General features: G+C 39.4%; 1 protein-coding gene across 7 annotated transcripts in view; it reads left to right on the plus strand.

Moving 5' to 3' along the window:
• Positions 1–22,948, plus strand: part of MID1 (midline 1) — a 238,100-nt gene that overhangs the window by 121,409 nt on the left and 93,743 nt on the right. For 6 of the 7 annotated variants that reach the window (XM_088051778.1, XM_088051779.1, XM_088051775.1 and 3 more), the window contains one exon: positions 20,365–21,080. In XM_088051778.1, the coding sequence (XP_087907904.1) occupies positions 20,421–21,080 (660 nt within the window). In that variant the 5' untranslated portion in view covers positions 20,365–20,420. Of the gene's footprint in view, positions 1–9,903; positions 10,042–20,364; positions 21,081–22,948 lie in introns of those variants that run through there. The other variant, XM_088051777.1, reaches the window with a different exon arrangement.

A 22,948-nucleotide genomic window follows, 5' to 3' on the forward strand; every position in this document is an offset into this window, starting at 1 on the left:
TGAAGGAAGTGATGTAAGCTGGACATGCTTACATTCACTGCCATTACACACTCCCATCTCTTCCAGAGGGGGCTGGTTTAGCTGTCTGACGGTCAGGAACCCAGAACATCCTGGCTGTACTGTTTTTCTCTGAGTCATTAGCGGAAAAGATAGTTACCAACAAAGAGAAATTGTTGTTGCTACCTGTTTTGGAGACCTATTCCCTGGGGGAGATTTGTTCCATCCCAGTGTGTAGTGCCTATTTCACTCAATTTTCTAGCTAGAACCTTGAACAGGTGGCTAAAATTCTGTCTAGCTTTTTAATGGCTAAAAGTGAAATTTTGTTCTGTCATGTCTAGGGGAATTTAGCTGTCTGTTCTTTGACACACGCGACCTGTCTGCCCCATTTGGCCAGCCCCGTGTCCCACTTGTCCTTTCTCAGACAATATGACAGTATAGTCATCCCACATTAATCTGGCTCATTCAGTTTATGTGGCATTAGAGATGACAGAAGTTGTCTTTTCCTAACTGAATGTGGAGAAAGAAGCTGCAAGAAATCTAATCATGGAATGATTGGATCAAATAATGGATTTCTATTCCAGGTTTGACTCCATGGTAGATGATGATTCTGACAACATTTTGGGTGTGCTGAACTTGGAAAGGGTAGAAAAAAGCTGCAAAACTCAATGCAGAAGAAGAGCCCTTAACACATCAGTCTCATGGGATAAAATTGATCTGCTCTAATTTCCAGTGGCAGCAAACTGTTCTTTCTGGCATATTGTAGCTACTCCTTTTCTCCAGCATTTCAAGGAATACAATATCTTTTCATCATTTCTTGCTGCTGGAAGGGAGGTGATGTGTGTTCATGTTCTGCTAGGTTAGTTCTTTCATCTAGGCCAAATGCAGGCAGAAGATACTAAATATTAGGTTGATCCAGCAGGAAGCAAAGGTAGTTAGAAAATGTGATATTTATGTCCTTATATCCATCTGTAAGAGTGTGTGGTTTTAAGACGAATACAGTAAGTCTCCTGTCAGGGAGAGTTAGCTGCCTGCCAGATTGGTTTCCCAGAAAAGAAGTCTCTGTAGGCTGGCTGCTGTTTAATAAATGCACTGTGTCCATTATTCAAGCTTTTGAATGGATTCTTTTTTATTATAGAAAAAAACTGAATTATTCTTTGTTAAACAAAAATCATCATGTTCTTAAATTTATTACAGATTCATAGACAGTGCAAAGTAATCCAAGGGTGAGTTGTTTTGCCTGAATTTTCTGTCCTTTTTTCCCCCTCCTGTCTTTCCCCCCAAGTGATGCTCAGATGTAAGACGTTGCTGAACCTGTTTGGTTGCTTTGTGAAATCTGCACAAGCTGCCACCTGGAGCTGCTACCCAGAGCAGCCACTACTACGTCTGACTAGTTCACAAAGGCACATTTATTCTGGTTGGCATTAATTAGATCAAGAAGGTAGAAAAGGAAAAGAGAAGAAAAGAAGTTGCTGCATTCCTGAGCTGATAATATATACAGGACTGACGAGTGGAGAGGAAAATTGCAGAGCATAGCAGCTGTCTCTAGTGGCAACTGAAAACAGCCCAGTAACTTTGTTTTCACAGGATTTGTGCTTTGTCTGTTTGCTCTAAAGGGAGCTAGGTAGGATAAATTGGTGATGGCTGTGGCAAATAAATGTTACCTGTCAGTGAAAATTGAATTTGCAAAAATATTGAAAGCATAGAATAAAGATCCCAATTCTTTGAATCTTTACTATGCAAAGCACTAATAGCAATGGGTTCTTTGGGGGGAAAGTTTTTTGGTGGGTTTTGGTGGGGAGGGCTTGAAATTATTCCTCAGCAAATCCGAATCTTAAAATTGACAGTGGATCTCACTGTAATGTCATGTTATAAAGGGCTAAAGTATAAAAAGGCTTTCAAAGGAGTAATTAATGGAAGACAGGCACATGGATGGCTGTTCCACTGCATCAGAGTGGGTATTCCTGGGAGAGGATCAGTCAGTAATAGGTTTGTTCTTCAGTTTTCTTTTATCTCACCCATCTTCCATGTGACATAGCCTTTCCATGGCAACTGTGAAGAGAACATTTCCATAATCTAGTGTGACTGCTCCTTAAGAAATGATATATCTGTATTAAAATTCTCAGGTTCAAGGAGATTAAAATTAATGGCTGAAATATGTATTATTCTCAACTGGTATTCTGTAGTATGTTAATACCAGTCCTGCATGAACTTTTGCTTTTGAAACATATTGCCTGTGTGATGACCTGTTCATTAACAGAAACTTGAAGTACAACACCCCTACCAGATAGAGGACTTTGTCATTCCTTTTTGGCTGAAAAATGTCATGCTCAAGACCTGCATGAGGTTTCATAAAAATTCTTCCCTGAAGATATTGCTACTGCTTAATAGCCATTGAGTTTGGGCTTTTTTTCTTGAGTCACTATTGGGACCTTTGTTCTTTGGTCTGCCTGTTAGACTTTTTTATTTTAGCTTTTTCCTTTTCTCTTGCTTGAGTTCAAAAACACTGTTTCTTATCATGCTTTTAGCTGTAATTTACATTGTATTTTATGATAGGTTGCAGTAGCAGGAGATTCTTGTGAAGAACAAAAATAAATACAATAGAGTTTCCTTTCTTCATCTATTTGTCAGCATTACTTTTGGGGCAAACTCCATGCCAGGGACTATAGTGATAGCAGTACTGAGACCTGCAGGTGCTTTGGAGAGCCTATAGCTTGAGCAACAGACTCTTCTTTCAGGGTGATGGGAAAGAGTACTTCCATGAGTCCTTAATCTGAAATTTGACAGTAAGTGTGTTTATTTTGTCTAGATGCAGGTGCACCACCCTGAAGAAGACACTGACAAGAAAATAACGAGTATTACACAAGAGTAAAGTTGACAGATAATTAGAGACTTAATAATAAATAGGAAAAAAATGATGGCTGTGTTGTCCAGGACTTGGTGCTTATTTAATTTCTTGGAGATCATGAGTACTTAGAGGGAGAGTGATTGATGGGATTAATTAGAGATATATGTTTAACAAGTGTTCCTGGCTCTTGTGGCTCATTAATTAAAACTTGAACCTTGTAAGAATGCTCTTTGCAATCCATATTGGTTTATGAATTCAAACCACTTTGGTTTTGAATGGAGGAGAAAGCAGATGAACAGGTAAGTAGTGAAACAAAAATAATATGTAAATAATGGGTTAGAGTGATTTATATTTCATTGGAGATTCAAAAAAACCTGAATCAACCCATAAATTGAGAATAATTGGCAAGGCCTGCCTTTTTGGAGATGTTTTCTTTAGCAGTCTCTGGTGGTTTGTGTTTAAATTTATCTTATGTGACATTACAAGAATTAGTCTTTGAACTAACTGTAGACTTAGTATATAATTTTTATGTTTTAAGCAATTTGTTTTCCATTGGGAAAATTGAATATCCAGAATCTTTTTCTTTTACACACTTGTATTTGTAAATAGTTGTATCTCTTCACTTGATAAACTATTAGAAAAATAACAAAAGGGTGTATATGTTTCTCTGCACATTGAGTGTCTCTTTACTGAAGCTTTTGGAAATCTAAAAGGCAATTAATTCACTTAACAGGCCCTGTGCTTGTAAGTAAGGATTTGAGTTCCCTGATGCTTTGCTTTGTTTTTCATAAGTTAGTGTTCTTTATTAAAAGGGACAGCTTTCTTTTACTAATATTTTTCAAGGCTATTTGTTTTAATTTCCTAATGATCCTCATTTCTTTTAAAATACACTGGTACAATTAATATATGAATATCGCTGGAAGACAATAGACAATACCCTCAGGACTAAAGATTATTTCATTAGCATAAACTTGTTTGGTTCTAATCGTATAAGTATTTGTCTATGTACTTAACTTTATTTAGCATTCCCAAGAAATTCTTGTATCTGATGCTGTCTCTCTGTGTCTGCAGAGTAACTGCCACTACTGTTTTCAGTAAGAAGATGCTCCCCAAAAGAAAGCTGTTGAACTAGTTTAGTTTTTGAACTAGGCTTTAGTTGGCAACAGCTGAAGTTTCAGCAAAACTGGGAGCCGAGTGTGAGGTTAAAATACACTTATAACTACTGAAACTGTAGATTCGTACTACTACTCATGAATATCACATAATCTTCCCATAATACTAAGGGCTATATTTCAATGCTTAAGAAAACAAATTTAAATTTCTTCTCTAATGCAGTTCTTTCTGGCCATGGTACAAAAACGTGAGCGTATTCAGGCAGTGTTTTTTAAGTTTGTTAAAGTGAAATCTTTATTCCAGTATTTAGAATCGGGTCACATGGAGGTAAATCATAATCAGACATCCTCTTTGTAAAGCATCTCCACCAAAGATACTAATCTAGCTGTTATGCTAAAAAGCCCATAATTTTTAAAATATAAAACAGAGGAGGATTTAGATGCAGGCAAGAGCCTCAAAATTAAGACTGACCTCTAAACCTTCCAAAGTTTTGAGGCTCTCTAGATTGCTGTTGTGGGATTTCGGTTTCTTCAGGGTTGAGGTTCTCTGGGATACTTTCTCAAAAGGGAGTTTCTTTTATCTCAGTTCTGTTTCAGGAAGGATACTCTAAAAGGCTTGTTAGTTTCTTGTTTCTCGTGTTTATTAATATATAATTAAAAGACTTGGCAAGTCTTCTCCAGATTTTTTGCACAAGTTCACTTACCACAGCTTTGGCTGAAGTTGGCTTTAATCACACAGAATGGCCCAGAACTTTGCAATCTACACACATTTTTAGCTTTTCTATTTAACTTTAACAGTTTTCATGGTGTTTTTCTGGATGTCAGAGCTTGGTATCAGAGATAAGGACACACTTAGTGCCTCAGACTCTAACATAGATTTTAGATCCCAATATCCTCTCCACTATTTAGGATTAATTGCCTTTTCAAATACTTTAGAAGAGACTTAGACTTCAGGAGATGTGTTTAAAAACTCCAGGCTTCACTTTTATTAAATGTCAGCTCAAGTTTGTTTTAGCATCATACTGTTAAAAAGCGGTTAACAACAAAGCAAAAGAAAACAATTTTCTTTTCAATACAAAACCTTTTCCATGTGATGAGATTGAAAGGGTGAACAATCCTTTTGGGTATGCTGCAGGAGAAAGCTTAAAAAGGATCAAGTTCCTGTGCTTTTGACTGGGTTCATTTTTTTTCCCCCCTGCTTTTAAACAGGTCCTTGCACACTGATACTTTTCAAACCTTATTTTGATAGTCATGTTCAACTGATGTTTTCATATTCCTGCTCTGATCATTCCCTCAATATCCTTCAGGGCATCAGATTAGAATTCAGTGCTGTGTTGTTAATCTAACAATTTAGAACAGAGCAATTTATCTTCTTTCTCTGTCCAAAATTCAAAATGCAGCACTGAGCAAAAGGCTTCATTGACCACAAGGAATTGTTAAAAGCAAGTTCTGTGTAGCAGTGGGAGTAGCTTTTCTTTTTCCCTTTCTTTGCCTCACCTACCCTCAATTTACAAGCAGCTGCTGTATATTCTAAGCAAGGGGATTTTTTGTTTGTAGCTTACTTTGAAGTTTATAAAGATAGGTTTTTGTTTAAATTGGGGAAATATGATATTTGATAAAGCAGTTTATAATCTATTCAAATATGAATCAAGTACTACACATTTCTCCTTCGGGAAGGCATAAAGTATTTTATAATCACATGCTGCTGTTGAAATTAGAGTTTTGCCTTTCTCCAAAGAGCCTTAATAGGGGTCATTTATAGTATGGCTTACTGGGTCAAATCCAAATGATATTTAAATACAAATGAGGCATTAAGGAGGAAATGGCATACCTGCATACAGTGACCCATCAATGTCTTAAGAGTTCTATCAATGAGACCAGAGGAGGTTTATAGCTCAAAGAGCAATTAATATTAGACAACTATTTGAGGGAAAAATAGCACTTAGCATCCACATGAAACAATTTCATACTAAGAAATTGCTCAAATTATATCACATGAATCATTCTTGGTGACATGGTATCTCTTAATTTTTCCAAAAACTGCCTTTTTTTTCCTTGTATGTCCTTAGTGTTCAAAGAGAATTGTAAGGTGCAGATGCTGGCTTAAAGGGAGGAGCATCTGTATTCTCTCCACTTCTTTCACTTGGAGCGAGCAGAGGGATGTGGCTAGTTAGAGCTGCATGGAAGATATTTGCCTGGAGCAGGAAAACCTTACATCCCAGACATGCTGTTAAGAACAGCAGTGAGGCTGCTCTTACTCTGGCCTTGTGCAGAAAAATGTGAGTTGCTAATGTCATTTGGATCAGCCCCTCTGTGCTGACTGACCATATGGCAAGAGAAGAAAGACTGGCGAGATGCTATTTTTAACCAATCCACTGTTGTTTGTTTTCTTCATCATAGAATCCTATGATTAGCTGTATAGAACAAGTAATTTATGTGATTGTGCTTGCCTGTGTAAAAGTTACAAACTGCAGACATTAGCATATTTGTTCAATTTGTTAATATTTCAGTTTCAGTATGATCCATTATACTGCTCTATGGCATCTGCTTTCTGAAGACAGTGGACTGATTGTTTGGAATAAGTGCCCGGCAGCAACACCAATCAATCTAAAAATGTATGTTCCCTGTCTATCAAAGTAAGATAAAATTGCACAGATAATGAACTATAAAAGAAAGGTCATATTTCTGTTCTACACATTGAAGTGGCATAGAGAATTCTCTTTTGAGGGCAGAAGGCAAGGCAGTAAAAATGAGATTTGGAAGCTGCATATTAATATTTCCAAACTAGCAAGAGAAAAATCTTAGTTTCTAGCTTTCTTAAAAACCACAAGGACCAATTTTCAAGTCCAGCTCTTCTTATGCCTGACTTACAAGCAACACAATGGAGCCCAGCTAAAAGCTGTGCTGGATGCTTGTGGGCCAGTGAATTTCAGGATTAACATTGGATTATGATCTTGTGCCCCATCTAAGTTGCTTCTCCCAGTGAGTGCTGGTATTGTCTTTTTCTAGGACTTTGAATATTTTCTGGAAACAGGATTTCTTGTAACCTGACTGTGCACTTGCTTGTTTCTATTCTACTGTTGATGTGCTTCATGTGCCAAGGTCCTCTGTTTCTTGATTGCCAGGAGCATTGTAGCCAGAATAACACAGTAGCTGTAAAGCACAGCTGTGCAGAAGGTGAAGTGCGATACTCGATGCTCCCCTGAACAGGATCGTGCTGATCAAACTTTTACTGTGAAGAGCTGACAGTGAATTTGGCAGAAACAATGGCTGCACAGCAAATAGACACAGTGTGGAGATGCTGGCATCAGAAATACATAATTTTAGAACCCACACATGATGAAAGAATAATTTTACAGAGGGTCAATAGATGGATTTTCATTAAGTCTCTGAGCCTTAAGCTATGTTAAATTTAGATACAGTAACTTATCTCTCTAGTAGTATATTAGTTCAGAGTTTTAGACTGAATTTCTTCACATCCTGTTTGAGGTAAGGATGTTGCCAGTTCATATCTAGTGAATCTTTTGACATAGTTTAAGAAATCCCTGTCACAAGCTACCCACTTATTTCTGCTGCTGAAACATACTGCAACTGTACACACCTTAAGCAATCATTTTTTGTAGCTTATACCATGCAAAGAAACACACGAGCTGTGGTTCAGCACTTAATCTACTGATTCTATGGTGAAGGTGGTAAATTTCAGCAGTAAGGAACTATTGGTGGCTGAAATATTTTTGTTTCCTTTATAAAATTCACCAAAGCTCTTGGTGAGTATCAAAAGCACACAAATGCACAGGTGTGTTGGCTCTGAGCACCAGAGATATCTTGTTAAACTGTGGTAATTTGATTATATTCAGTCATGTATCTCTGTATGAGAATATATGAGAATCCAGCTTCATGTCTAAAGACACCTCTGTTGAGGTTTTCATGAATTTCAATAGGCGTTGAAGAGGAGGAAGGCTAGAAAACCTCTATTTTATAGTTCACACTTGAATTCAAAAGTGGAGATTAGTGTAGCAGAGGACATTCGTTAGATGACTTCATTATCTTAAGGTTCACAAATTGTAAAGTGACACAAATACAACTTTATGAGGCCATGGGTTCGAGCTCATAATTATTCACTTACATACATGTTTATATGTGCATACACATGAATAAGCAGTGAAAAGTATTCTGAAGCATTTGCTGACAAACCATCACATAGAGATACTCAGCTCTTAATTATGAAATCTCCCTCACATGTAGTATTGCCCTCAAACTGAAGTAAAACTCATTCAGGAATTAAGGCAGATTTATTAACAAAATTAAGATTATTGGAATTGGTATCACTTCTATGATTGATTAAGAAGAAGATTAAAATATTAAAAAATGTTTGTTCGCTGAAACTTCTTCAGCAGTCTGAAACCAGACTGTGACTGGCTGCCTGCAAGCAAAGGGCATGAAAAGACAGACTAACTATAGTCTGTCTATAGACTGCTAAAGAGCAGCAGGACAGCATCTGATAATCACAGAATCAAGAATCATTTAGGCTGGTTGATGACAAATGCATCTGGATGAGTATAAGCCAGCATGGCTGGAGAGACAGTTCAAAGAAACTACATAATGCTGTTTAATGAAACATCAAGGATAGGATATGTGTTGAGGAATCTAAAATTCTTCTGTCCGGGACTTGTACTGTGGCTCCTACTGGTCTGCTTATAACTTGACTTGACTGTAAGTTGTCCATGGACATTGAATATCATGGGAAAGGGTTCTAATAATCATAGTCGCTCTGCACATCTGAATTGCTTTCTGCATGTTCAGTTTGCCTGCTAGAAGCTGCTGTTGCACACATAAGTAAACAGATGTTGCCAGCAAAAAGCTTTAAAAACCTTAGGGAGAATGTACGTTTGTATGAGGTCTCTGGTCTATTGTTTCAAGGAAATTAAATGAATAGGAAATTAAATAATCACAACAGTTGTTTATTGCTTCAAAAGAGCAGGGTAGGCTCTTCCATGGAAGAAAAACCTTAAGACAAGTGTGGGTTTGCAGTCCTATGCTCAGATGTCTGAGGTATGTTTTGTTTCACTTTGTTGTGTTACCATTGTATGAAAGGGGGCTTTGCAACATGAAAAACAGAGAACACAAGGAAGCAATTCTTTCCTGCTGTTTCCACTTTGTGTGATTTTTTTAACACCTTTGTTGGAGACCAAATGTCTGGTGTGACTCAGTCAGGATTCCTCCCGGGTACTTTGGTAAAGCATTTGCAGTTTCCTGTTGCAGTTTGCTGCTTACATACAAGTTAAAGTAAAATTTTTTAAAAAATAAAATGAAGCAACTGCTATCATCTTGTGTTTCACCTGATGAATCTCAGACAGTAGGGTCTCTGCAAGCATCAGCTTGTAGGAAGAGAAGTCTTTCATGCAGGTGCTGTACTCTCCCAAATTGTCCCCACTTCTGGTGAACTCCTGCTAGACTTTTTACATTTTTGAAAAATATTTGGGAAAAGCAGTAAAAAAAAGTGATTATTTGCCAGAAGTCTGTCATTCAGAGTTCTGCCATTCTGGAGAACAGCAAATGTGGAGATGTTCCTTTGGAGTGTAGCAGGTTTGGCCTGTCCAAGCCACCCTCCCGTTACGGGGCTGGGTGCTGCCAGCCCACCTTGGCTAATTGACCCTGGGGCTGAGCTCACCCTCACCCAAGCTGTGAGTCAGCACTGTCCCACCACAGCCCTTGGTGGCTTGCTGGGATGCTCTGCAAGAAGATCCATTTCTCCTGCCCTCACCCCACCAGGGCTGGCCTTGGGAAGGAGAGGAGATGTTTTGCTGTGGGTGCAGCACGCAGGGCTGGCTTTGGGAGCAGGGATCCTGGCGGAGGCAGTTAGGTGGAGCGGGTTTTCCTGCAATTGTAGGGGAGATTTTCCTGTTGTGCTTCAGCCACAACTGTCTTGCAGTTGCAGACGCAGTCATTGCTGCCACAGGACTGCTGGGACAGTGGTGGGGGCTGCTGCCTGTCCCGGCTGGCTGCCGGTGGTTGCTGAGGGTCAGCGTGGTCCCTGTCTGCGCAGCAATGATGCCCACAGAGGATGTAGGGCGGGATCCAGCGGTGGGTATGCGGCTGGGTGGCTTTGTGGGACTGGAGCAGATGCATTTGTGTACGCTTGCCCTTGCAAGTAATTTAGGAGGAATTTTATAATGTGTTTAGCAGTTGTAGGGAGGAGTTGAGGTTTGCTCTGTTGCTGTGATTAATTATGCTTTTGATGCTGTAAAGTCTGGAAAAAATTGAACATTTTTCATCTTGTGTTTTCAAACAAGGACTTATTGTCTTGTTAGTTGTCATAAAACCAGTTAGAGAGATAAAGGGGCATTGGCATCTGCATAGTGTTAACAACATCCGGAACATTATAATTCTGTTTTTAAAATAACAGATGAAGGCTGAGATACGTGTTTACATCAGAGAATTTTTAAAAATACAACCATTCCCTGAAGCCTGCTTCAGTCCTTGTGCAAAGTCTTTCAAATTCCATTTATTTATCTGTAAATGATGAAGTTACATAACATAAAACAGTGACATGCTTCAAGTGTGATGTCTGAGAGGTGATGCTTTTTCAAAGGATGCCCTTTTGGCACCGCTATGCTCAGACTGATGATCTGGTCACTATGGTTATTTTGTGTGCAAATTCTGTATCCACAAAAGGCCACAAAATGCAGCATACATTTAGGAGAATCAGCAGCATGTATGGCTCATAGGTACAGAATCATCGTGTGATTTTCCCAGTAAAATATTTCAAGAGAAACGGTTGTCTGAGGACAAGATGACATTCAGTGATGTTTGAAAGTAGGCATTTTATGAAGCTGCTGGAAGAAAAAGCTGGAAGCTGTGCAAATGCATACCAGTAACTCTCTCAAGCACTACTCTAGTTATTACAGTAACACTGACCTGCTTGCCAGCTGACAGGAAATGTACAGTTTTGTTCTATTTTTTTTTAAGACAAACTGTGAGACTTTCCTTATGTCATTGATGAAGAACATCTAAAGGGATATAATTAAGCTATTGTTTTCTCTTTCTATTATCTCTTAAAAGCTGCTAAGCTATTTTGTGAGTGCCATTGAGAACCTCTTATTTGAAAGGTCTATTGGTGGTATTGATATAGTAATTCAGAAGCAGAACTATCCAAATCCAGAAAAATCTCTTCTCAGTGGTCCACTGGAAAGAGGTTGTTCTGGGATCCTTCTCCTGCAACTCAACTCAGTTTTCTGTGTCTCCTTTTAGATTTTTAACTAGAGAACAATAGAAATTAAGCATATTTAAAGATATTTATTGGAAGCAAATTTGGCTAAGCAAGTGATTGCTGACCACATAAGAATAAAGAATAGAGATTAGATTCTCTATTTTCTCTTTTTAAAGCTCAGGAACACTGAAATATTTGTTAGTTGATGGAGGCTTAATTTCTTAGATTCTTAAGTTCCTTTCAAACCTGGAATAAAATAAACATATCTAGAAATCACTGATCACTTAATACTAAGATAATCTCAAATAGTTTAAATCAGATGGCTTTAGAGATGGCCATTTCTTTCCATTGACTTCCAAGGGACCCGTTCAGATGAAAGCCACCACTTGCATTTAGGAACCACTATGCATCAAGAGAGAAGGACTGCATCCTCATATTTTTTCACTTAGTGATGTGCTACCAGGTACTTGCAGATTTCTGTTCTGGTCTACAGAGTGGAAGAATGCTCCTAAAAATTTTTCTGCTAAGGGTGAACAGGAGCCTGGTACCCCAAGCTGTGGTGGCAGATAAATGCCCATGGTGACCGCAGTGACACCAGTAAGACAGGAAATGTCCCCACTCCTCTCAGAGCAGGACTCAGGGTCTGGCGAGGGCCTCTGTGAAGATTCTCCTTCCTGATGGAGTAGTCCTCCTGCTGATTTCCATTTTATTATTCTCAGGCCCAGGAAGCCTGAGCTGGGCGTTTCTTCCACCAGTGACAGGTTTCTGTCAGAGGTCTAAAACAGATAACCTTCAGAGCACAGATAAAATTTGTTCCTTATCTTCCACTTTCCCATGGTTCACAGCTAATTTCCCCTTCTAAGGACCTGATTAAAAATATTGATTTTTAAATACACCATTGATCTTAGGGAGTTCAGTGTACTAAGAGTACAGCAGGCATAAATTAGAAGGAGTGTTAGACAGTAGGGGTTTTTTTTGCAATAGCCATAATCTCTTTATACTCTTTGCAAATCTGCAGAGTAGAACTGAGAAAATGTGTTAATTCCTTTAAAAAAAAATCTTTTATAGGCTTTTTTAAGGATTGCATTTGAGGACCAGGGAACAGAAAAGTGAGAAGTTAACACTGTGTTTTGTAATGTGATTATAAATATCAGGAGCTTTAGTTCATCAAAATTACATCTTGCAGGTAGTTTAAATTCAGAGCTCTATGTGGAGAGTTGAGGTCACACCTTCATACCTGTACCAGTTCCTGGGACATTTATTGCTGTTATTTTAAATGCTCTCTTTGATAAGAAAACACACCCTGCTATTCTTCCTTGAGAAATTAAAATGTCATTATCTAGGTGAAGACAATGATTGCAAACTTTACTCAGCTCAATGATTCCCCTTACTCAGCTGTGGTGAAGGAAGTCATAGAACAACTTGGTGGGAAGAGAATGCAATCATTTTTTTCTGCCACCCTATGACTTCCTCTGAAAACTTGCAGTAGATTAATGGCTCCAGAGTTTCCAAGCTGTGCTAATTTACGTGTGTGAGACTCTTTGTGACTAGAAGGACTGTGTTGGAACACATAATTTCTGAGTATTTCTGTTGCTGTATTGTCTGTGTTAAAAATCAGGGTGTTCCATGTCACCTAAGGCATTACACAAGCTGGGGAAATGTGGGAGATTTCCAGCTCTGCCCTGCAACCAAAGCCTTTGAAGACTTTGGGTTTGGGTGGATAACATTATTTTACCTTCCTTTTGTTGTGGGGTGGCATCTATATCAAGGAAGCTCTTAGCTTGAAATGAGTGAGGAAAAAAGAATGGTATGGTACGTAGAAATTTGTCCCCTTTGGTAAGTTTTTGAGGTTGCTCCAGTTGTTGTTTTCCGTGCTGCCAGTATCAGGCCAAGATGTGAACTTGATATTTGGTCCTATATAGCTATGATATACCCCAGAATAAATACCATTTTCTCAAGTGAAAAGTGCAAATTTAATTGAGGAGGTTTTTGGAGCAGACCTTCAACCATACATTTAATTGGAGATCAGCGCTGATTCACGTGTGCTAAAGATTAAACAATTCATTGTCCTGAAGAATTTTGAGGAAATATTAAATCTTGTATCTAAAGAATATAAAGCCACAGGATAAAAACATAAAGACCAAAAAGCATTCCAAGTGTATAGTAGTATATGTTTATGTGCACCTATGTGTAATTAATGTGTTAGATTGTACCTAATATATTACTATAGATAATATTAAATCAGCAATTTATTAATTGCTTTGAGATTTACAGGACAAGATATTTTTCTTCTAGTCTAGTAGTTTTTGAGCCTTAGTTATTGTTTTATCTCCCTTGAGAAGGAATATGTGTTGTGCCAAAAACCTTAATTCTGTGAGATGTTCTTGTCTCACTGAATAACATAATGGGATTCATCTTTTTGAAAATATATTCTCCTACTAGCATATGTTTCAACAAGAAAGGAATGTTGTCAAAGATGTATAACATGCAAACAGCATAGCAGGTGTGCATTTGCTATATTGATATCATTTAAATGCTGCAAACAACTATCTCAACATTACGGAAACACTGCATGTAACTTCTAGACAAGGCAGATGATCATGCTTCTGTCAATGAAAATGTATGAATAGGATGAACTAGTAATTTTCTTTCATGCTGACCATTTGTTATTGCATATTTAGAGCTGTGGAACAGACACTATCCTTTGAATATTTATTAATCCTCACTGCTTTGATAAAAGCAAGTGGGAAAACAAGTATTTGCTTGCTTCAGGGTATGTGCAGCTTGTTTTCTTTACTGCTATAGAAGTTTCCATTGAACATTTCTAAAAAAAATCTGATGTTGGATTATTAGCTCTTTTTGCACTACTCACACAATACATGAATATCTCACTAGCTGTGCTGTTTGAAATTGATAACATCATGAGTACACACAAGCTTCAATATCCGTGCTGCGGAGAGTAGAATCTGTAATGGACTAGGGACCACCTAAGCTATGCAGGAGTTCATTGGTTTGATTACATTTGAAATGTTGATTGAATGGGCTGTGGAACAATCACATTCACTTGTTGGAAAAAAAGTTATTCTCCAGAAAGTTTTGTGTATATTCTAGAAAACGATAGAAAATGGCAAAAAAGAATAGTTGGCAAATGGCAACTATTTATAAAATAGTTGATATTATTTATAAAAAGAATGGCAAATAGAAGCTTTTCCTTCCTTTTTTTCAATGTTAACAGAATAAATTGAAAGCTGAGGGATTTTTGTATAGCCTATAGCAGGTTTATCAAAAGAACAAAAATTTAAAATTTTACTTTATTGTGCACTTAACAGAAAAATGTTGCAACTTCGAAAACTACAGCTCTGTATTATGATAGTAACCTGCTTAAGCATTCCATAGATGACTCAGGAATAGTGTGGGTGCTGACTGCAATTCCCCTTGTGCTATAAATGTAGGATACATACATATATGGGCACACCTATGCATGCATAACTCATTTTATTGCATTTCATACTTACAAATAAAATATTATTTATTACATTTCTTTTCATATTCATATAATGGCAGCTTAATACTGAGAATTTTCTATCCTTAAAAGTTGCCAAGTGTTTACAACAAGAATACTTAATCTTCAGGTTTTCAGTCTTTAAATTTGCCAGTGGTCTTGTGTCCATTCTGTATATGGGTTTGAAGGGCCAGGATTGAAATGGCCTTACTGTAGCAGTCATTCCATGGCTATTACTACCACATAGTAGTCTTAGCACAGTAAATTGCTGGAAAACATGACTAGGAAAAATACTATTCAAGCCTGTTTAGGTATATTTTGGCTGTAATTCACCAAACCACTGCAAACTGATTTTACCACAGAGGATTTTCAAGGAATTTTGGAACATGTCACAAGTCCGACTCTTCTGCCTGGTCCTATTTATTAGTATGACGCTTAGAATTTATAGAATGGCCTACAGCTGCTACCTCCTACAATAGGACTGAGTTCACTAAATTTAAATTAAACAGCTTTAATTTGTGCTATGAGCTCCACCTTTACAATAGTGGAAAGTGAAGATTTTTGGGATATTGTTTTTCATTGCTTTTCTACTCCTAGTAGCTTCTGTTCTCACTTGTTCTGAAGGTTGTAGGACCAGATGGAATATGAGACGAACAGGAGACACTGTGTGGCATGATAAAACATTGCCTGCTAGCTTTATTGTAAGAGCTAGGGATTTATTCAATGTGGGGAGAGAATTCTGTAGTGTTTTACTGACCGAAAGTGATCTCAGTATACTAGAATATTTGACACATTCCTTTATAAGTGTAGTTTTATACTTGTGGTGAGTTGACCCTGGCTGGATGCCAAGTGCTGACCAAAGCTGCTCTGTTACTCCTCTCCTCAGCTGAGTAAGTATAGTGAAAGGCTGATGGGTCTAAGGACACAGAGAGATCACTCATCAGTTACTGTCTTAGGCAAAACAGACTCCACCTGGGAAAATAAATTTAGCTTTTTACCAATCAAATCCGAATCGGGTAATGAGAAATAAAATACCTTGTCCTCCACCCCTTCTTCCCAGGCTTAATTTCATTTCTAATTTTTTGCCTTGTTCTCCCTAGCAGTAGTGGGAGATGGGAATGGGGGTTGCAGTCAGTACATCACACATTGTTTCTGCTGCTCCTTCCTCTCAGATGGAGGACTCCCCACACTCTTCCCCTGCTCTGGGACCATCCCAAAGGAGACAATAATTCCTACAAGAACTTTTGCAACATGTCTTTCCCACAGAGTGCAGTTCTTCACAAGCTCTGCACTGTGGGTCCCCTTCCACACAGATCAGGCTGTTCCAACACGGGTCCTTCACAGGTTACAAGTCCTGCCAGGAATCTGCTCCAGCATGGGCTTCCCACAGGGTCACAGACTCCTTCTGGCATTCACCTGCTGTGGTGTGCAGTCTTGCAAGGGCTGCAGGTGGATCTCTGCAGGCTGCAGGGGGACAGTCTGCCTCTCCATGATCTTCACCATGGGTTTGTGCGGAAAATTCCAGAGGTTTATGTCCAGAAGGGAGACAGAGGAGTCCTGTAACAAAGGGACAAAGGGAACAAAGGGAGAGGCCATAGGGAATTTCTCCATGGGGTGTCTCAGACTGTTGGAGGAACCAGCCTCCTTTTCATCCCAGTTTTCCTGGCCACATCACCCTTTCCCTTTCCCCATTGGCTGAGGTGTTGGGAAGGTACAGACTTCCCAATTCACCTATTAGATGTCCCCTTTAACATGCATACATAAGTGCACACACATCCTGTGTACAACATAGCTCTATTAAGTCTTTGTTCTTCTCAAAGTTCAGAAATTTAGCACTACCTTGGCTGAGCAGCATTCCATTTCAATTAGTAACATTTTTTGAAACTCATGGTTTCTCCTGTTAATTCCTACCTACAAGTCCCTGGGCCCTATCTACAAGCAGATTCACACCATCTGTTTATAAAGACACATTAATCTCGTTCCTTTCAGGTTGCAGGTTCCACCTGGAGCACCTCCTCCCTCTCCTTATTCACTGTCCTTTCTGTCTGCAGAGCTGTTTCTCTCACACATTCTCACTCCCTTCTTCTCTGGCTGCAGTTGCTTCTCGGCAGTAATTTTTATTCCTTTCCTAAATCTGTTATCTCAAAAGTGATCCCACTGTTGCTGCTGGGCTATGTCTTGGCAAATGAAGGTGTTAATGCCACCTACAAAATATGTCATGTTTGTAAGCAGAGGTACAGAGATGCCAATTCCACTAGTGTTAGAACTCTTGTAATGAACTAGATTGATGTTGGGATTTAATTTAGTGCGTGTTTACAACATGCTGCATAACTAATCATTATGTGCCTGGGGAGATGTCACAAATTCAAAGTTACTTAAGTATATTTTTGTTGTTTAAATAACATTTGTTTTGACAATCACTTCTATTTTGATATTTGCTCTTAAAAGTACTTCCTATGGGTATAGAAATAATACTAGTCATTTCAATGATATTTTGGTAATAATACAATTTTATGACAGTAATTCCATATTTTTGCAAATAGGAAATTGTGTACTTGCAATTCCTTCACTTCTTTCTGTGTCTGGAGGCTATGTGCCTTTGAATTTTTGAGCTAGGTTGAATATGGAATATAACCATATGCATATATAAACTGTTCTGTTTTTGCCTAATCTTCTAGTTTTCTGTAGCTATGGATTCTCTACCATTCTCAAGGAAAAAAGAAAAACCTAAATTAAATATGAAACCTTAGGGCAAGGGCCAGTGAGTTTGAAAGATTTTGTAGCTGGATCATCAGCACACTGATCTCTACTTTAAGCACCTACTTAAAAGTGAAAGCAGAATTGCAGTGGATTAGAGGAATCATCTGTTTGTCCAGAAAATTCAACCCCTCTTTGGTGAGGGGCTCTCAAAGGATTCATTTATTCAGCCCTAGATGTGGTGTGTTTTGACTTATTTGCAACTGCAAAAGAAAACCGGGAAATGTAATTTTTTTTGGTTTCTATCTGTGTGCTCAGCTTTGTTTACCTTGGAAGATAGGTTCTTTTTCCAAGACGTTTACAGTCTGAAATCAGATTTTGGCACTCTTGCTCATACTGAATAGCATTAGTTAGGGCTCAGCTGCTGCTCATTCAGGTCAGATAGATTAGAGTTAGTCATCAATTGAGATGGTGGTATTTGTGTAGAGCCCTGATGGTGATTCAAACATCTTTCTATGAGGCAGTGATGCAAATGTTTTTCTGCTGCTTCTAGCTGTTTATCTGTACCTTTCTTTTATATGAGTACCATAAAAAAGCCTTTGCTTAAAAAAAAAAGGTGCTTTAAGAGGGAAACAGAATGAATAAAACAGTTTGGTACATGGAGGAGCAGAAGGAATTTTGTACAGGAAGATTAGCATAGAAGAAAGCCATGTATTCTGAATGTGGTCCTAAGAAACAAGCCATAAAGGCTGGCAGGTTTTCACTGCCAATAGATGAGCAATTATTAGTTCGTCTTTTTAAACATTGTCTCCTGCCAAACCCAAATCCCCTTGTCCCTTTTCCAGTGCAGCAGTTCCAGCCTGCAGGATAAGGGGATGATGAGGTAGACAGTTGTGGTGTGGAAGGGAGTCAAACAATGTGAATCAGATTTTGATCTTCTGGGACTTCTGTGAGACAGAGAGTGAAGAGGAGGAAAGACAAACTGGTCTTCATTTGCAGAAAAGGGTTTAATCTCTTCTATGCTGTATGGCTATGGCTGAGAGGGGAGTTGTCTTCCTGCTTATATTAAATTTCCAGACGTTTAATTTTGACCAGATGTACTATGCAATTATGGCAGCTGATGGATAGCTATAAATGAATTAGTCTTTGGCAAACTGAACTTTATTTCAAAAAAGATCAGCATCATGGAAGATACAGGAAAGCAAATTTTGTGATGGGGTCAGTGCATTTTTTAAATGCTCAGATTTTTTGGCAGACTAAAAGGACACATTAGTGCAAAGAGGCAAAGTATCCTCATTTGTAGGCATACTTCTGGAACAGACGCCTTGCTCCTCTTCCCACACAGCAAGGAGGACTAAATACCAATGGTGAAGTCTCAACCTTGCCTCTGTTTGCTGAGCTGTCCTCTTTGCTTTGGTTCATATTGGGGTTATAGGTAGCATTCCTGTCACTGCCACCACGCTCCCAACACTAATTGTCATGAAGTACCATAGGTTCAAGTATGCTTGGTTCCCAAGGCTGCTAATGAGCCCTGAGCTTTTCTCACCCTTAATGAATCAAGGTTTGTTTGTGGGGGATTCTTGTCCTTCTGTCTTTTTCCCTGGCCAGGGGAGGAGTCAAGAGTTCACACAACTGAACAATGACTTTACAGTGTAAAGACGATGCAGCTGTGCCATCTGAAGCCGTCCTCAGTTATGAGCAACAAAGCTTAAATAGATTGTTCTGTGAAGAGGTACAGCTCTGTGAGTGTGAAGCATAGCTTTTGCTTCTGCTTCACTGACCTGTCTGCTTGCGGCAGTGACGGGCCCTTGACGGGAGCTTAGGCAGGGAGAGTCGCGTAGGGCGACTCTTTCAAAACCATTCTCTGTAACACTGAGCGCAGGAAAAGCAGCAAAATGAAGTTTCAGTTGATCTCTGATGGGGGTGTACTGCTGCCTTCTCCAGAAAATCCCATGTCCTCCATTCAAAAATCACTGATTGTAGTCCAAATCCACTTCAGGGGTTTAATAAGGTCACTAAAGCAAGCCATAGTTCATATGTTTTAACAGTAGAGAGTACTCATACAAAAGTGAATACTTACACAAACTCCTCCTAGGCAAATCACACATTTCACTCTCTTACTGTCTAGCAGCTCTTCTTGCATTAGAATTTGGGATTGTCACTAATTTGGGCTAAAGTATTGTTTGGCATCTACCTAATTAGGCATTTCAGTTACAACACTGTGTGTTCCCATGGCTATATTAATCTTACTACAAACATGTATGTGATACACTTTTTGGCATATGTACACAGGTATATATGCACAAAAATATAGATGCATATAAATACAGCTACATGTGTTCTTGAATTACATAGGAGTATATCAGTATATGATATGTATCATACATATATGTAGGATATCATATACAGAAACATTATTCCTTCTGTTTATATATATATATTTGCAGAAATAAACACAGCCATGTACTCTAAATGCCGTGCTATTGCTATAGTAACAAGTAAAAATTTCAATCTGATAAAATAACTCTTAATGCTAATAGAGATTTTAAATTTATCAGTTATAATACTCCAGACTAATTCTTGCACAATTCCATGCAAAGTTGCGGTGTTTGTTTTTAAGTTTTACTAATAGATGAGTGAAGCCAAAAGCAGCATCTGCAAAAGAAATCTAATTTTGCTGTAATAGGCTGTTTGAAGTTCATCATTTTGGGTTTTAATAATGCACAGAAACATCTGCTGTTTTCCTTGATCGCATGAAAAAGGGAAGGAGAAAAAAATGAAGAACATTTGGGTTTTTTCATTCTTAAGTGAACGGAGAGGGGGGAAATAAGAGTTTAAATACCTTGACGTGTGTACGTGCAGGTTCAAAACTTTTCATTGCTCTCCCGCCCAGCATGGTGGGTTGATAGACCAGGGAAGAGTGGCGAAAGTTGACAACCCCCCATGGCTGACCCCTCATGTTTTCTCTTGCCTAATCGAATTTTACATGTGTTTCCAGATAGCTGATCAGCTTCCCTGGATTTCGCTGACGCCACAGGAAAGCTTTGCCTGAAGATGGAAACACTGGAGTCAGAACTGACCTGCCCTATCTGTCTGGAGCTGTTTGAAGACCCGCTGCTGCTGCCTTGCGCTCACAGCCTCTGCTTCAACTGCGCGCACCGCATCCTGGTCTCCCACTGCGCCACCAACGAGCCAGTGGAGTCTATCACCGCCTTCCAGTGCCCGACCTGCCGCTATGTCATCACCCTCAGCCAGCGCGGTCTAGACGGGCTCAAGCGCAACGTCACCCTGCAGAACATCATCGACAGGTTTCAGAAAGCCTCGGTCAGCGGGCCCAATTCCCCCAGCGAGACCCGCCGGGAGCGGGCGTTCGATAACAACAGCATGTCGTCCTGCGAGAAGGTGCTCTGCCAGTTCTGCGACCAGGACCCTGCCCAGGAGGCGGTGAAAACCTGCGTTACCTGCGAGGTGTCCTACTGCGAGGAGTGCCTGAAAGCCACTCACCCCAATAAAAAGCCATTCACTGGCCACCGTCTCATCGAGCCTATCCCAGACTCTCACATCAGGGGATTAATGTGCTTGGAACATGAGGACGAGAAAGTTAACATGTACTGTGTGACTGATGACCAGTTAATTTGTGCCTTGTGTAAACTGGTCGGGAGACACCGTGACCATCAGGTGGCAGCTTTAAGTGACCGCTATGACAAGCTAAAGGTCAGTGTTACCTATCAGGTTTTTTAGCCAAGCAGTGTGTGGTGGGGAAGGAAAATACCCTTTGGTTGCTTGCTGAAGTCCTCAGTGGTTGGGAAAGGCGGATGTGCGATCTCTAATCATATGAGATACACATAGAGATCTGTATATGGGTTTGCACGTAAAAGGTGCCAGATTTTGCTTACGAAAAGATTTCTCACTTGTGTTTGGGTTTCTCTAAAGCTGTTTTAAGGAATATGCAGCATAAAGTACTGTTTGGGTGAATTTTCTTATCTACCTGCAGCTGGCAAGGTTTAGTGCTGACTACACATAAACAGGCGCTGACTGAAATATCATGCCTTCTTTGCATATGCTTTGCTGTTGATTATTTTTCATTAGGTTGCTTTCATTGTGAAAAGCCCTTCACATCACCACTAACAGGAGATGCATTTATCTGTGCTGGCTTCAGGGATGCCAGCTGCCCATCCAGCCAGGGAAGCCGAATGCCGGCTCTGCTCTTCCCGCGCTGCCTCCCACCAGGCTCGCAGGCAGTGCGATCCTACAAACAAAGCCAAAATTGTTTCTGTTCTTCTTGTAGCATTCCCACGGTTTAGCAAGCTTCTGGCACATCTCCTACCAGGTAGCTGGGAGGCTCCTGCAGCCTGGCCCTGTGCAGGACACCCTGGGCAAGGTGGCAGTGAGCAGCCAGGTCTCAGGGTGCTCTGGAGCCTCTCCAGGCTGCCAGCAGAGACCGAGCTACTGCTGAACATTGAGGCCAAGGCAGGTGACCTCGCACCCACCTGGGTGTACATTTCTCTCATGCTGATTCCTGTGCTGCTGCAGAGCCAAGGCAGGGATTAGGCATCCTGCACTTTCCTCCACCAAATCCCTCCAGACTGTCCACATGTGTCTGTGTGCAGCTGTGGGGGGAGTTTTTAAACATGGACTGCAATCCAGAAATCACAAGCATGGAGAGCATGGTTTATCTGCCAGCATTCCCACACAGAATTTTGAATGCGGAAAAAGAACTGAATTATAGGTTTAACTAACTTAAATACTTTCAGATTAAAGTGTGTGGCTGCACTCGTGTCTATGATAACTTTAGGTGCTCGCTGGTAAAATCTGCACGTACATTCTGTGCAGGTTTTGTGCCTCTATGCTATGCAAATATGTGCATCATAGTCTAATGCTTACATTAACATAATGAAAGACGGTTCTTTAGGTGGACCTGCGAACTTCCTTTCTGTTAAAGTCTCTTAAAAGACTTTTTTATTTACCAAAGAGTCATTATTTTTGCTTTCTTTTTTTCTGAACTAATTTGTTATTTTAATAGCTTTGTCGTTGATAACATTAGCATGTGCCATAAAGGTGAATAGCTGCCTGGATTTATTGTGTTTTTTATTAATCCAGTGGGTTTACATCCTTAACAGGTGCTACTATTTAGTGACAATCAATGTATTGATTACCAGCTTTATACCAGTAGGAATATACTACTTAACATGAAAGGCCTTCAACATTAAATATTGGATAAGCATATTTTTTATGACATTAAAAAAAAAAAGCAGTAAATGTTTCTTGGTGTTGATGTACATAGATAATGCAAGTCTTGAAAGAAGAATTAAAAAGGCCTGTCTTCTCCCTTGTGATCTTTGACTCAGTACTGTCAATAGGAAGAAAATGAGTGCATTTTTTGCATGATCTTTCCTGTGCAAAAGTGACTAAGCAAGCTCTGAAGATTGATCTCAAAAAGACAAATAATATTCACATTGGGTGTCACCCACTTTAGCTAACCTAAAAGTAAGGCAACTGAAGTTCTAAGCCCACTAAAGTTCTTTACACCAGCTGCCTTGAAGACTAATTAAAGTAATAATTTAATGGTTACTGTAGACTTG

This window comes from Pseudopodoces humilis, chromosome 2 (genome assembly GCF_049639895.1).
Source record: "Pseudopodoces humilis isolate 2021_Gansu_Grassland_sample_001 chromosome 2, ASM4963989v1, whole genome shotgun sequence".
NCBI classification, from domain to species: Eukaryota; Metazoa; Chordata; class Aves; order Passeriformes; family Paridae; genus Pseudopodoces; species Pseudopodoces humilis.